The 16633-nt window shown below is 32.4% G+C and overlaps 2 protein-coding genes across 2 annotated transcripts; one reads left to right on the forward strand and one right to left on the reverse strand.

The window, feature by feature from the left end:
* Positions 1-740: 740 nt before the first annotated feature.
* On the reverse strand, positions 741-7027 carry LOC121220208 (uncharacterized). The gene is made up of 2 exons (XM_041099565.1): positions 5104-7027; positions 741-4633 (listed from the first exon to the last, which is right to left on the reverse strand). Exon 2 carries the CDS (start codon positions 1723-1725, stop codon positions 793-795), a length of 933 nt encoding a protein of 310 aa, XP_040955499.1. The 5' UTR covers positions 1726-4633; positions 5104-7027; the 3' UTR covers positions 741-792.
* Positions 7028-13092: 6065 nt separating this feature from the next.
* LOC107921292 (3-methyl-2-oxobutanoate hydroxymethyltransferase 1, mitochondrial) lies at positions 13093-16372 on the forward strand. The gene is made up of 5 exons (XM_016851168.2): positions 13093-13690; positions 14395-14601; positions 14707-14853; positions 15695-15748; positions 15830-16372. Exons 1-5 carry the CDS (start codon positions 13286-13288, stop codon positions 16082-16084), a joined length of 1068 nt encoding a protein of 355 aa, XP_016706657.2. The 5' UTR covers positions 13093-13285; the 3' UTR covers positions 16085-16372.
* The last annotated feature ends 261 nt before the right edge of the window (positions 16373-16633 follow it).

Here is a 16633-nt window from a genome sequence, read left to right on the forward strand (position 1 = left end):
GCTTTAATCTGATTTAATCTTTGCCTTGAATTAGCTCGAGAATGGAAGTACTTAGAGTTTTGATCACTGAGGGACAACCAATCATTTCAAGATTTTTGTTTCTAGAGAAGCTCATTGTAACACCCCTAACCCGTATACGTCGCCGAATTAGGGTTACGAGGCATTACCGAACAAACACAACCATTTTTAAAACCAAACTGATCACAAACATGAAAATTAAATCATTTTCGCATTGCTATTTATAATTTACAATCAAAATCTAACTAACATCATACTCAAACCTATACATGCCATAAGATTGAGTTCAAATATTTAACAAAATACCAAAAGTAGTCAATAGTGTGATAGACTATGCTGATGACCCCCGAGCTCGTAACGCGTCTCCAAAATCTATAAAAACAAATGGACAAAAACAATCAAAGTAAGCTTTTATAGCTTAGTAAGTCTATAGCATATCTAAAATACATATAAAAGAATCATATAATTCTTTAAATAAATTTATTGAAATCACAATTATCAATTATAATTACTAATCAAACATTGCTATATTAAGTCATTTTGTTTAAATCTAAAAGGATGTGTATTTATCTAATACACATAAACGGACAAATGTATATACATTATATGCATATAATCAATTTACTAACATAATCATTAACTGCATATACTGATTTCTATAGTGCTTATTGTTCGCACTTCATCGGATCCATTTAAATATAATTGTTCAAATACATATACCAAAAGCATAATTTTTATACTTATCAACTATAAGTGCCGAATGCACATATACACTTATACCCACCTATGCCGAATGCATACATATATATACATATATATATCCAACAATTTCATGACAACCAACACACACCGGCCCAAGGGGTTTGATACTTTAATTACAAACTCAGTAGACTCAATAGGTAGAGTCTTACTGAATACTAAGGTCTCACACACATAAGAATGAGTCGAACCAGGATCAATCAACGCAATAACATTAGTATCATAAAGAGTGAAAGTACCAATAATAACATCTGGAGAAGAAGCCTCCTCTCGAGCTCGGATAGCATATGCTCTGGCAGGTGCACGAGCCTCAGATCGAACTGTTGTGTCCTTTGTCCCTCTCTGACTACCACTTACATTACCCAAATGCCTTGGCGGTCTACCCCGTACTGACACATTACTCGGCCTGGTATTCTGCACAGTATTTTGATCAGCTACCATCGGACACTCTCGAATGAAATGATCCTTTGAACCACACTTGAAGCAAGACCGATCATGTAATCTGCAATCTCCAGGATGCCATTTCCCACAATGCTTGCACTCTGATCTATTTTTTCGAACACTACCAACGCTAGCAACTGAAGTAGCTCGTGAACTCACAAGGGGTCGATCTCGATCATACTTAGGAAACCCTGCAGTAGCTTTAGATCGGCTATGATCCTCTCTGGATTTCCTTGAGGTCAACTGGAACGATTTACTAAATGATCGTTTACGGGAATCTCGAGCTTCATAGTCAGCTTTCCTCTTCTCTTTCTCGAGCTCCTCAGCTTTACAAGCTCGTTCAACAAGTACTACGAACTCCTTTATCTCAAGTATGCCCACTAACAGTTTAATATCTTCATTCAGCCCATCTTCAAATCTTTTACACATAATAGCTTCAGTCGAAATACACTCTCGAGCATATCTACTGAGTCTCACAAATTTCCGTTCATATTCTGTCACTGTCATCCGACCCTGTTTCAATTCAAGAAATTCCTTACGTTTCTGATCAATGAATCTCTGGCTAATATATTTCTTATGGAATTCAGTCTGAAAGAATTCTCAGGTCACTCGCTCTTTCGGAACCACCGATACTAGTGTATTCCACCAGTGATATGCAGTGTCCCGTAGAAAGGATATGGCACATTTCAAGCACTCGTCATGGGTGCAAGATAACTCATCAAATACTCGAATAGTATTATCTAGCCAGAATTCAGCTCGCTCAGCGTCATCATCATCAGTAGCTCTGAACTCTTCGGCCCCGTGTTTTCGAATTTTATCAACAGGAGGTTTAAGTAATCTCATCGGATCACTTACTTGAGGTATAACAGGAACCGAAGATGGATTAGTCGGGGGTGGAGGTTGTTGTACAACCGGATTAGTTCGGACATATTGAGTAAACCAGTCATTCATCATTTGGTAAAAGGCTTGTTTAGCCTCTCCCTCCTGGTTACTCGAGGTCGGTCGAGAATCTACCGGCTCTGTCCCTTGCGCGGGAGCAGGCGCTATACTCTCAACATCATCGGCTACGGCTCGTTCGGGATCCATTACTATACGAAAACACATTTTTAGATGTCAGCAGTCATCACACTATCTCAGTATAAAAATTATGGCATGTATAGTTAGACTCATATACACTACGTTAGTCCGAGAATCGACTAAACCGTAGCTCTGATACCAATAAAATGTAACACCCCTAACCCGTATACGTCGCCGAATTAGGGTTACGAGGCATTACCGAACAAACACAACCATTTTTAAAACCAAACTGATCACAAACATGAAAATTAAATCATTTTCGCATTGCTATTTATAATTTACAATCAAAATCTAACTAACATCGTACTCAAACCTATACATGCCATAAGATTGAGTTCAAATATTTAACAAAATACCAAAAGTAGTCAATAGTGTGATAGACTATGCTGATGATCCCCGAGCTCGTAACGCGTCTCCAAAATCTATAAAAACAAATGGACAAAAACAATCAAAGTAAGCTTTTATAGCTTAGTAAGTCTATAGCATATCTAAAATACATATAAAAGAATCATATAATTCTTTAAATAAATTTATTGAAATCACAATTATCAATTATAATTACTAATCAAACATTGCTATATTAAGTCATTTTGTTTAAATCTAAAAGGATGTGTATTTATCTAATATACATAAATGGACAAATGTATATACATTATATGCATATAATCAATTTACTAACATAATCATTAACTGCATATACTGATTTCTATAGTGCTTATTGTTCGCACTTCATTGGATCCATTTAAATATAATTGTTCAAATACATATACCAAAAGCATAATTTTTATACTTATCAACTATAAGTGCCGAATGCATATATACACTTATACCCACCTATGCCGAATGCATACATATATATACATATATATATCCAAAAATTTCATGACAACCGATATATATATATACATACTCACTATTCACAAGGATTCGAACGATTATATACTCATCAACCACCTTGAAACAATGTTCATAAATTTATCCATTTCATATAAAGAAAATCATATATATTCATGCCCAATGCATAGAATCACTTAATTTAAACAGATTCACTGGCACTTCACCTGATAGGCTTATAGTTTAATTCCGTTCACCGGCACTTAGCCTGCTAGGCCTATAGCCTGATTCAGTTCACCGGCACTTAGCCTGCTAGGCCTATAGCCTGATTCAGTTCACCGGCACTTAGCCTGCTAGACGTATAGTCTGAATAATTTCACTGGCAATAAATCCGATAGTCGTTTCTCCGTTGGAATTGAATTATATTCAATTCTACGTAACAATCATGCACTTAAAACATACTTGTATAATTCACAACAATAATTTCAATTCAAAGAAGCTGTAATTCATATTCGAACTATATATGTATATAAATCCATACATAAAAATTCAGCTCAAAATTTATAACCTATATCTTTGAACCACATAGGTTAATGAAATTCAAACACCAAATCCAGCTCAATAACTTCATGATTCAACCTAACAAATTTATGTATATAACTTTATATCTTGAATCCTACTACTAATATCATACTATTAAATTTATAATATACCCTAAGTAATATACATTTAACATTCGAATTACTTAAATACATACACATTTTATGGCATTAAATTCACTTCAAAGAAAACATATCATACATTCAAACATATTATAAATAATCTAAGCTAATAATTTCATACCTTTGATTCAATACAAAAATTATACATGTGTATACATACATATTTGCACCTCATATACATTTATATATAATTTATACTTATAATTCAACTCATGAACTTATATATATATATTCATACACAATCGAACCTCATACTCATATATATAACTTCATATCTAATTTCAATACAATAACTTATACATGTACATATATACATATTCGAATCTAACATATACATATATAATTTCATACTTAAATTCAATATAAAAATGTATATATATGCTTATTCGAACCCTATGAATATTTTTATAACATTCACAATTCAACTAAATTCAAAAACTTATTTATATATATACATATATATATTCGAACATTATAAATACAAATATAACATCCATACTTTCACTTAACTCCAAAAACTTATACTTATATATACATACTTATTCGAACTTCTTATTTACATATATAAATGCTTATATTAACTAAATTCAATTTATATACTTTTAATTATAGCTCATCAATTATATAATAAATATACACACACACATATATATATATATATATGTTGAGTTAATAACATTAAATTGCTAATAGACTTACCTCGGATATCGTTGACTGTTAAATCGGCTACTCGACCACTTTTGTCTTTCCCCGATCCAAATCCGATTCCTTTAATTCTTGATCTAAATCATATTCAAATTAAGCTTATTTAAACACCATTCTATTCAATTTAGCCTAAAAATACATGAATGGGCAAATTACAATTTTGCCCCTAACATTTCACACTTTTTACAATTTAATCCTTTTTGCTCAAAACACAAAATACACAAAATTTAACTACACTCCTATGGCCGAATATTCCTAGTGTCTATATAATTCCATATTTTCATTTATTTAGCATTTTAGTCCCTTGAAAAATTTATTTTCACAATTTAACCCTAATTACTCAATTTCATCAAAAATTCAAAAACAATACATGTTAATCTAACAAATATATTTCATATTTCACCTACTAGCATCATAAAACTCAAGCATTCATCAATGGCACATTTCAAAATTATTCACAATTCACAAAATTAAGACATGGGTTTTGAAGAACACGAAGCAACGATCTTAAAACGTAAAAATTTTAAAAACCCAACAAAATACATACCTAAATTAAGGATTACAAGTGCCGAACCAAGCTTTCTTTTTTTTTTTCTTTGTCTTTTGAAGTTTCGGCTAAAATGATGAACCTTTTTGCATGTTTCTTTTATTTTTATGTTTTATTATAACATATATAATCAAAATTTTTAGTTTACCAATTTAACCTTAAATAATTAATATACAAAACATATAATATAAGGTCATTCTTGACCATTGGCATCCACTAACTTATATAGTGGGCTAATTGCATCATAGAACCTCCAAATTATAAAGACAACAACAATTAAATACTTTCATATTTAACCACTAAATTTTCATTTTACGCGATTTAATCTTTTTTATTTAATCAGACACTCAAACGACAAAATTAAAATACGAAAATTTCACACAATTAAATTCACACATAATAAATACACAAAATAATATTAAAATATATTTTTTTAACTCGGACTTGTGGTCCCGGAACCACTATGTCCAATTAGAGTCGAAATCGGACTGTTACACTCATCACTATCAAGTTCACTTTCGAGCTTAATTTGCAGATCTTTCTCCAGTTCAATAAGCTTCCTTGACCGGTACCTCTCCAAACATATTTGAATTCCACCTAATCGTATCAATAAGATCCGCTTTCTCTTTAGTATGTTCCCAGAGACATCCTTATTCCATTTCGTTGTTGCCACTACAAACTTCTTAATCGACTCCTCTAACGGACTGCCATTCACCCAATTCTCATTAACCAAATGATAGAAACCACTATGAAACAACCATCCACTTAAAAATTGAAAAAGTCAATAAGGGTTCCCAACATTATCCTTACCAAACCAGACAGATATAGGACGATGGTCGAACTTAACCCTTTGAAGGTGGTAGACCGTTGTTTTCGGGAGCAAAAGATCCCACTGAGAGTTACATATAACTCGGTCAAGACGCTCAAACACAATACCTCTATTCCATGTAAAATTTGACCATTGAAAACCAAGGTCTTTCAGATTGTAACTTTGGCAGAATCGTTGGAACAATGGGCAGTTACTGGCATATTTCCTCGAGCTTCCTCTTTCTCCTCCTCATTTAGCATCGCATTAAAGTCATCTGTGATCAACAACGATAACCTCATATTATGTGAAATAATACCATGCTCCTTCCATATCTCTTTCCCGACCGTCCACCGAGGACTCCCATAAATCCCAGTGAAAATAAACTCAATCATTAAGCTTCGAAAGCCACACTTTCAAATGCAAAAACTGAAATTGGTTTACTTCCATCGTTATACTAACATTATCCTTCTACAAAACCCAAATTCCCCCCGAAAAACCACTGGCTTCGACTCTATGAGAATTTGACATGCCAATACTCCCAATTACTCGATCTACCTTAAAGCCACTAACTCGGGTTTCAACTAGAACAACAATACCAGGATCAAAATCCCGTAGGTACTCCTTAAAAAAGCTGTGAAAATTTGAGTGTCCCGCCCCTTAACAGTTCCACACAAAAATATTTGACTTCATAAAATAACAAATAGATCAATAAATCCATCAAACCTGAATTTGCAAAGTCACTCCGAAAAGTCATCCATACTAACCGTACCCACCTTCTCAACCTATTGACTCTCACGGAAACCCCCTGGATTTAGTTCTATCTCCAACTGACTTGAGGTGGCCATCATGGTGTTCATCATTCGAGGCTCCAAAATTTGTTCACCCAATTCCAACCTACTCACCATTCCCAGGACCGCTTGTTCAACTGGAATAGATATGTCTGTACCGACTTGATTCGGTTCTTTGCTAATGTCGCCGATCTCCAACATGTCCTTTGTTAGAATCTTCTTCAGTGATGCCGGAAGAAAAGTTGGGGAAACCAAGTTCATGAACCCCAAACTTTTGGCTTGGTTTACAGTCTTAGTAGAACCCATATTCGAGTTTTTGTTTTCTTTCAGTCTAACCATCGAATGGTGATTTGGGTCAAGTAAAGCCTAACCTATAGGGCCTACCAATCTTCCTATTAGGCCGAAAATTTGCCCCACCCTCAATACTTCCCAAATCAAACCCTGTTCCATCCTTTCAAACGCCCAATCGTCCACCCATTGATCCATTAGTGGCCAGCTTCTGCTTTTTGGGCTTAGTGCCAGTTTTCAACCCTTTCCCTTTAATAATTTTAAAGCCATTCACTTCCACTTGGAATTTCTCTCCGGATTCTTCCTTACCTTCACCAATTTGTTTCCCTTTCCCAATCCCCGAAATTTCAGCTTCCATCTTACCAGCTTTTTCCTTCCTTACGTTTAATTGTGCTTGATGAGTATCAATACTCAGGACTTAAGGCCTCGATTTTGCCATCTATGCCAAGGTGTTATTGGTGATAAGTGTATAATTTCTCAATTTAATTGTGATATTTTTTGTCTTAAATTATGCTATTTCTGTTATTAAATACAGTACTTATATTTTATTTATTATTGATTTAGATGATAATTAGATAACAATGAGTTTAAAGTTTATTTTTGATAAGTTTTTGCGAATTAGACTTTCACTCAACATAGTTTTAATATTTTGGCCAAACTAGAGTTATAAAATTCCATTTTGGGCTTACAAAATACTAGTTTGAAAGGAATTGGAACATCTAGCAAAAGTTGTTTCGAAACTCAAGCCCAAAAAACGTTAGGGGCACCCTAAAACAGCCTAAAAGTTTGATGCAAAAATTGTCAATAAAGTTGAAAAGTTCTTGTTTATTTAATTAATGGCAGTTTTGTATTTGTTACAATGGCTTATATGTCAAAAAAACCCTGAAGAAAATGCAAAAAAATTTAATTATGCCCTGTATTAAATTTGTACCCAATTAGGTCCTTGTTGTTAACTAAAATAATCAATTAAGCCCCTCTGTTAACGATTTCCGTGATTGACCACGTTGATCGTTAAAATAAATTGATTAACCAACCAGATGATGACGCATGGCAGTTTCTGGTTTAATATAATATTTTCTCATAAAAATGATTAGAAATCATAAAAAATTAAAAATTAAAAATATGAAAATTGAGATAAACTTAAAATTTTTATAAAAAATTATAAATATTATAAAAATAAAAATTCTAATAAATCATAAAATTTATAAAACATATTTAAAATTTTATTAAAACGTATTAAAATTTTATAAAACATATAAATCATAAAAATTATAAAAAAATCATAAAAACTTGAATTAGATCGGATCAGTTGGTTGGACTGATTAGATTTAAATCAATAAGGGCATCGATTCGAAGAAAGTCATTAGACCGGTTGACTTGAGAATTGGACGGTTGAATCGATTTTTTTAAAATTTTTTTATTTTCTAATGTTTTATTTAATTGAACTGGACAAATCAGTTGAACTAGTAAACCGGTAGTCTAATCAGTTCAACCATCAGCCCGGTTCTAAAAATCTTGGTTAGGATATTTCATTTTGACATATGTTAATAGTTGGATAATGAAATTTTGGTTTGATAGAAATATTAAAAATAAATAAAAAATCGGTTCAACCGCTCGATTTCTAGGTTAACCGGTCTAAAGGTTTTCTCCAAATTGACACCCTTGATGATTTCGGGCTAACAAGTCTAATTCAAGTTTTTATGATTTTTACAAGTTTATATCAATTTTAATATTTTATAATTTTTTTAATTTTAATGATTCTAATACATTTTTTTAATTTTAAATAAGTTTTATTAAAAATTATATTTTATAATATTTATAGTTTTTTATAATTTTAATAAGTTTATATAAATTTTAATATTTTTACTATTTTTACTATTTAATATTTTTTATTTTTTATAGTTATATTTAGATTTTTATATTTTTTGAGATTTTTATAATTTTTTATGGGAAAAATATTATATTAAACCCGAAGTTGTCATGAGTCTTCGTTTGCTTGGTCTATCAATTTATTTTAACAAATAACATGGTTAATGACGAAAACCGTCAGTGAAATGACTTAATCGATTATTTTAATTAACAACAGAGACTTAATTGAGTGCAAATTTAATAGAGAGGCTTAATTGATTTTTTTTACATTTTCTTAAGGGCTTTTTTGGCATCTAAGTCTTTTTCAATATATTATTTTTGTCCTATAAATAGACTAAGAACTAGACATAGTTACTTAGTTTTATTTCATGAATTCCTAAACTTTTTATAGTTAAAAGAAATTTTTAAGTTTGATTGGCAAAGTTTATGATATCTTATTGTTGTTAATATTTTTCTTTTTTCTTTGGTTTTTGCAAATCTTTCAATTTAATTATAAATATTCAGATTTGTTGAATATGTTGTGTGGGCATGTGATCTAACTTAAATAAACTTGTTAAAGTGAGTTTTTTGTGAAAATTAGCTCTCTCTTGCCGATAAACTAAATCTTAAGCGCGAAGTTATAGGGTTGTTTATTGGTAAGAGAAGTAATTTCAAATGGGCCCCTAAGTTATGGAGACGGTAAGGAGAGATTGATTGCTAAACGTAACGTCGACAACTATAACTAGTTTACTAAAGATCATTTAAAATTATCTTTGCATCAATAATCAAGCTTACGAATCAAACCAACATTTTACTTTTAGCTAAAGTTTCATCTCATTGATTTTTTTATATTTTATTTTATGATATCTTTTTACGGGTAATTTACCAATAAAATTTATTTTTTTTCAAAATTTACCAAAATGGGCCAACTATTTAATTATTTACCAGAATGGTCCATTTTCTGCAAAATCGTGTCCACGTCAGCGCGATGTCAGGGTACGCGCCAGGAAATCGCGTCCACATCACCGCGATTTGCTGATGTGGCATGAACGGTTTATATTTTTTAGCTTGAAAAACTTTGAAAGGCCATAACTTTTGGCTCGGTTGTCCGATTGAGACAATTTTTTTTTATTTCGAATAAATTTTCGAGATCTACGCGCTGACAAACTACTTAAAGATGAATAGGGACTAATTTGTAAATTATAATTTGTTAGTTACGAGTATAGGGACTAAAGTGTAATTATTTCAAAATTAGCATGAATTTTTTGTATTTAAGAATATTTGAATGTTATGGAAGGATGAATTTGAATTTGAATTGAAAAACGAAGCTTAGATTTGAAAATATGACTATTTAGGTTTTAGGGACTAAATTGAATAAAATGAAAAATTTTAGGGAACTTCTTAAAAGTGGAATGAGCTGACTTATACCTATAACAGGATGATATAAGACAATTCTGTAAAAAAAGATCCGGTGTTTACTTCAAATAAATAAGGAAAATAATGATTTGAATGTTTCAAAATTCAATTTTAAACTGAAAAAATCAAAATTTAGGGGCAAAAAGGGATCTTTTTCGACGAAAATTGTGGCAAACCCCCTTCGGCGGTTTGTCAACGCGTAGATCTCAAAAAGTTATTCGAAATAAAAAAAATCGTCTCAATCGGACAACCGAGCGAAAAGTTATGGCCTTTCAAAGTTTTCCAAGCTTAAAAACATAAACTGTTCATCCACGTCAGCAAATCGCGTCCTCGTAGGCGCGATTTGTGTCCACGTAAGCAAATCGCGTTGACGTGGACGCGATGTCCTGACACGTACCCTGACATCGCGCTAACGTGGACGCGATTTCGCGGAAAATGGCCCATTCCGGTAAATAAAAAAAAGCGGCCCATTTCGATAAATTTTGAAAAAAAACGGCTTTTATTGGTAATTTTCCCTCTTTTTACCTTGTTTTAGTTTTAATTTTTAACTCCTTATTTTTATTTTACTTTATTAATAAAGAAATAAAATTATCATATGTATCCGTAGATTCCACTATATTCACTATTATCTAAAACTGGCAAAGAGTTTATCAGAATAAACAACTTCCATTTTTGGAAATGGAATCTTTTACCTACTATTTTAGGTTTGTAAAATAAAAAGTTAGTTGTCGATAACGTTGGACCACTATTACATGAAATATCGGTTAAAATTTGCCATTAGGCCCTATACATTGATAATATTCGGGATTCAGTCTCTATACTTAAAAAACGTAAAAATTAAGTCCTCTTACTTTTCTAATTTAGTAATCTTAGTCCAATCAATAATATTGTTAGTGTTTTTTTATTATTATCAGATCTCATATTAACATAGCAATTAACTTGTCCTCGTATGACGTAATATATGATTGATGAAAAATAAACATGTTAAACTAACGAATTTTGACGAAAACTAATAACAACAATAACAATTATTGAACTAGGATTTTCAAATTGAAAAAGAACAAGAGGATTGAACTTTTAAGCTTTGAAGTACAGGGATTGAATCTCAAATTATGTAGAAGTATAAGGACTAAGCGCATAATTTAACCTGTAATATTTTATATTTTTTAGATCAAATTATCCTTCCTATAAGATATTTACTGTTGTAACTCTAAAGTTTTTTTTTATTTATCAAAATTTAATAATATTTTCAGAGGTTTTTTTGTGAATATTATGAACTTTAGAGTTAGAACTTGAGTTCTTTCTCTTATAGTACAATATATCTTACCATCCCACATGTATTAAATATTTTATATCCAACAAATATGATTCGTCATTTAATGTTTCATTGTTTCCTTTAATTTCATATTAATCGATGTTACTGATTTATAAAAAAAAATTATAAGATTTGATTGTAACTGTGATTAAAATTTTTATTTGACACTTTAGATGGTACGAGTTTTGATTTTCAATAACTTTTTTAGCCTAATACCATATGATAAAAAAAAAGATTTAATCATATCCAACTTATAAATAAATATGATTATCTTTGATATTAAAATTACTCTTGGATTGAAGGTGGTTGTAGGCGACGACGATGATGGGGAGAATTCAATTTCGACATATCAAGATAAATATTAAATTAATTTTTAAGTGAATTGCTCAGAATTGAAAAAAAAATTCAATGAACTAGCTTATAAATTTTTTTAACAATTTTAATAAAATTTTAATTTATATTCAAATATTGTTGGATCAATGATCTAATATATTAAATCAGTTGAACCGAAAATCGAACTAATTAAATTGATTCAACTATTAGTAACCTTTGCCTTTGGTGCCAACAATGCCATTTTTAGATCATAATTTTATGTTTAAGTATAATATTTCCCTTTTACCAACAATTGTTTATATAAGAAAAAAATTGTTATAAAATTTGATTGTAATAGTGGTTAAAGTTTTTATTCCACGCCTTAGATGATACGGGTTTAAATCTTTTATTATTATTCTCCTCCAATATCATATGATAAAAATAATAATTTGATCAAATTTAATTCGTGAATAAAACATAATACTCTTCGGTATTAAAATTATGAAGACAACTATAAGCAATGATGATAGGGAGAACTCGATTCCAACAAATCAGTAAGGATTAAATCAGTTTTTAAATGAATCACTTGAAATTGATAAATAATTAAAAATCGAAACAAAAATTGATAATCGAACTAAATTATAAAATTTTATAATTTATTATTATTATTATACCAATGATTTGACAAGTTGAATAAACATTGGTATATCAATAATGCCATTTTTATATCATAATTTTATATTTAAGTTTAACTTTTTTTTTCATTACAAAGTTAATACATATTTTATATAACTGTAATTTTATAATATTGGTAAAAAATTTCTCCGGACTCTTTTAATTTTAAATTTAAGCAATTAAGGACAATTTTTTCGATCAATTATACATGATTTTGATTGGTATAATCATAAATTTAACTCTTAAAATTTACACATTTTATTAATTTAATCTTAATTTAACAAATTTGTCTCGTAACATTTGTATAAATGTGTAAATGTTGAAGTTGAATTTATTAAATTTTTTTAGAAATAAAACTAAAATAACAAAATTAAACATTGAAGGCTAGATTTATTATATACTATTTAAATTATATACAATTGATTGTGATTACTTATTATTAGTTGCTCGCTTTTGAAATTAGAGACTAAGACAGACTAATTTGCACAATTTCAAAATAAAGAGGACTGGACTGTAGATGTCTTTTTACTTATAATATTTAATATTATTCGTCTAAAATGGCGGTGGGAAGTTGGTGCAGGTGGCGCCGCCACCGTCCGCAGCCTTATACACTAATTTCGTCACTTTACACTCCCCAATGGCATCAATAGCTACCATATATAACAAATCAATTAATTCTCACTTCCCGAAACACACCTTAATCACTTGTTTCTGTGACAATCTCCGACAAAAATGGCGTTTTTACACAAGTTATCCAAGGCTTCTTCACTCGCCGGCGCCTCCCTAATTCGCCGTCTGAGCAACGTCCCGGAGAACACCGTATACGGTGGCCCAAAACCTCAAACGCCCAATCAGAGAGTGACCCTTAACCAGCTAAGGCAAAAATACAAGAAAGGTGAGCCAATCACCATGGTTACAGCCTACGACTACCCGTCGGCGGTCCACCTCGACACCGCCGGCATCGATATCTGCCTCGTCGGTGACTCTGCTTCCATGGTCGTTCACGGCCACGACACCACTCTTCCTATCACGCTCGATGAAATGCTCGTCCATTGCCGGGCCGTTGCTCGCGGCGCTAAGCGCCCGTTGCTCGTTGGTGACTTGCCGTTTGGGACCTATGAGACTAGTACCAGTCAGGTAGGTACCTCCATGAACCAAAAAAAAAAACTATATTACTTGGTAGTGATGAAGAAGCATTATTTGAATGAATTCTCATTACATTTCAAGGTCAAAATTATTGTATTATGTTTGTTGTGGGAAGGCGGAACTCAACGGCTTGGTATGGTTTCCAAGTGGTATTTTGTCTCGACTTTATTTAGAGTCTGAGTGCCTTAGGAGGCGCTTACCCCGCCACCTCTTTAAGCACTCTCTCGAGGCACTCAGGCCCGAACATGACACTCCACATTCGACTCGATAACTAAATCCGATTTTGAGATGTCAAGTTTCGTTGCCGGAGCAACTCAGATTACTGTATATGAGGTCAAATGGGCCTACTAATATTGACACGTGGTCTTGTGAGACCAAATACGGAGTCAGGATGTGAATCCTAACTCAAATTAACAAAATAGAAGAATGTCTCAAAACAGTGAAACCATTTCTCGAGACATGCCTCTCCTGTTCTGTCCTCTAGCTTTTACGTATGTTGTTTCTAGACAATACCCTCTGTATCTCGAGACGCACTCAGGCTCTCTGCGGGGTCCAGTTCGATACGGGAAAATAATGATCCATTGAGGGTTCCTCAGCGGCTTCTCTGGAAAGATGGAGCTTTGTAGGAAAATGTGTAGGATATAGTTTGGTGATGTTTAATGTTATTGGCTCATTGCAGTTTGGATTATGAGCAGGCAGTTGATACAGCTGTTAGGATCTTAAAAGAAGGAGGGATGGATGCTATCAAATTGGAAGGAGGGTCCCCTTCGAGAATCACCGCCGCAAAAGCCATCGTTGAGGCTGGAATCGCGGTTATTGGACATGTCGGACTTACTCCACAGGCAATTAGTGTACTTGGAGGATTCAGGCCTCAAGGCAAAAATGTTGCTAGTGCAGTCAAGGTCACTTTCATTTGCCTTTTCTTTCCCCTCTCTTAGGATTTACCTTTGATTATATGCATATGCATGTTTCATAAATATGTTAAATTTCGGGTTCGGTTTATGCAGGTTGTAGAGACTGCCATGGCTTTGCAAGAAGCTGGATGCTTTTCGGTCGTTTTGGAATGTGTTCCGGCACCTGTGGCTGCTGCAGCCACATCTGCTCTCCAAATTCCCACAATTGGCATCGGAGCCGGTCCTTTTTGCAGTGGACAGGTTTATTTCATACTACTAAACGTAATTCTGTTTGTAGATACATGATTGTTATGATCTGCAGTTCGTAGTAAAAATATTGTCTCCACTTTCAGAACTGCCTATCGAATTGTAGTTCAATTGAGCTTTAGAACATTTAGTCGGTTGCCCCATTCCCTATCTGAAAAGCAGAGCTAAGGAGCATTTTCGATTATGGCAACATCCAAAGAGTTTAGAGTTATTAGTTTTATTGGATAAATATCGTCTGATTTTGTCCATAGTCTCTTCTTTACATTTACGGACGTATTTGGCTGATGCTGTTCTAGAGAAAAGCTTAGTTTGATGCTATAATTATGGACCTCAAGTTTTTTTTTTCTTTTTTTCATATACGAACCAATAGCTAATTAGACCATGAAAATGGAGTTTTTACTCGAAAAGGGAGTGTTATGGTTCTGCTGTCCTGCAGAAAACGATTAGGTTTGATGCATAAGTTCAGCAACATTGCTTTCTCCACTCTACTTTCGAGCTTCTTTATAAGCTATGTTGATCGGATTATTCATTTTTCTTAAAGCATCCGTGTCTGGCACATACATGTATCTAGCAATCACCCCCATGTCCCATGTAATACGGTTTACGAGTTCTTATTGAAATGATTGTGTTACTCTTAATCCTTTATTTCATATTGCAATCGTATTGCTTTGTGTTTGTGCTGCATGATTGTTATACGATATTTGTTTCAGAGAGACTAAAAAGGCTATATTTCGGTATCGTGTTGTCGTATGATTATATTCCTGACCTTTTTAAATTTCTTTTATTTGCTTCACGTACAAATACTTGCAGTTAATCATGATTTTTGTTGATACAGGTTCTAGTTTACCATGATCTACTTGGAATGCTGCAACACCCACATCACGCAAAGGTTAACCGAACTATTGCTGTTTTTATCTTGCAGATTATTTCCTTTGTATAAATAGAATGTACTCAAAAACGGATTCTGCAGGTTACCCCAAAGTTTTGCAAGCAGTTTGCTCGTGTCGGAGACGTCATAAACAAAGCTCTCCTAGAGTACAAAGAAGAAGTAACAAATGGTTCGTTCCCTGGTCCTTCACACACCCCATACAAAATGAATCCCAAAGACGTGAATGGATTCTCGAAGGAGTTGCAGAGATTGGGTTTAGATGATGCAGCATCGGCGGCAAACGAAGCAGCAGTTGAGCCCGAGAAGATGAACATGGTGAACACCGGAAGTAACTAAATTAAGGCCAGATTTCTTCACCTTTTTTTTTTTACTTCAATCAAATTCATTTAAGAAGCAAATAATGCCATTCTTTTTCGGTATTGCAAATTTTTGGTTAAAGCAATTGGTAGCACAGTTAATTATTAAAAGCTGAATTTATAATTTAATCCTTGACCATTCTTTTTCATGGTTGAGAAATGGCCTTTGCATGTTAGGAAACCATAATCGGATTGCAGTGTTCTTATCTGAATTTTAATGGAAAACCTGAATGTAGCATCCATGGAAACGTGCTTGATGTTTGGTTCATAGACTTTTGAGACTATTTTTATTTTTTTGTGTTTATTATTATTTAAAATTATGGTTTTGATGAGAATTCCTAACTCATCCACATTTTATTTTATTTTAGTTTTGTCATGAAACAAGACCGTTATAATATCAGTTTATTTTTATTACTATTTTAAATTTATTGATATTTTTAAATAATTTTCAGATCCATTTATAACATATTCCTAAGTTTATAAATATGAATATTGCAGATATACATGTAAAATTATAAATATTTAATAG

The sequence above is a fragment of the Gossypium hirsutum genome, chromosome D08 (genome assembly GCF_007990345.1).
Source record: "Gossypium hirsutum isolate 1008001.06 chromosome D08, Gossypium_hirsutum_v2.1, whole genome shotgun sequence".
NCBI lineage: Eukaryota > Viridiplantae > Streptophyta > Magnoliopsida > Malvales > Malvaceae > Gossypium > Gossypium hirsutum.

What these genes read in the sequence shown, in the direction of transcription:
- LOC121220208 (XM_041099565.1), bottom strand. Translation starts at nt 1,725, where the DNA reads ATGACAGTGACAGAATATGAACGGAAATTTGTGAGACTCAGTAGATAT.
- LOC107921292 (XM_016851168.2), top strand. Translation starts at nt 13,286, where the DNA reads ATGGCGTTTTTACACAAGTTATCCAAGGCTTCTTCACTCGCCGGCGCC. An exon ending in GTCCTTTTTGCAGTGGACAG is followed by an intron (nt 14,854 to 15,694) that starts GTTTATTTCATA and finishes TTGTTGATACAG; the next exon opens with GTTCTAGTTTACCATGATCT. An exon ending in AACACCCACATCACGCAAAG is followed by an intron (nt 15,749 to 15,829) that starts GTTAACCGAACT and finishes CGGATTCTGCAG; the next exon opens with GTTACCCCAAAGTTTTGCAA.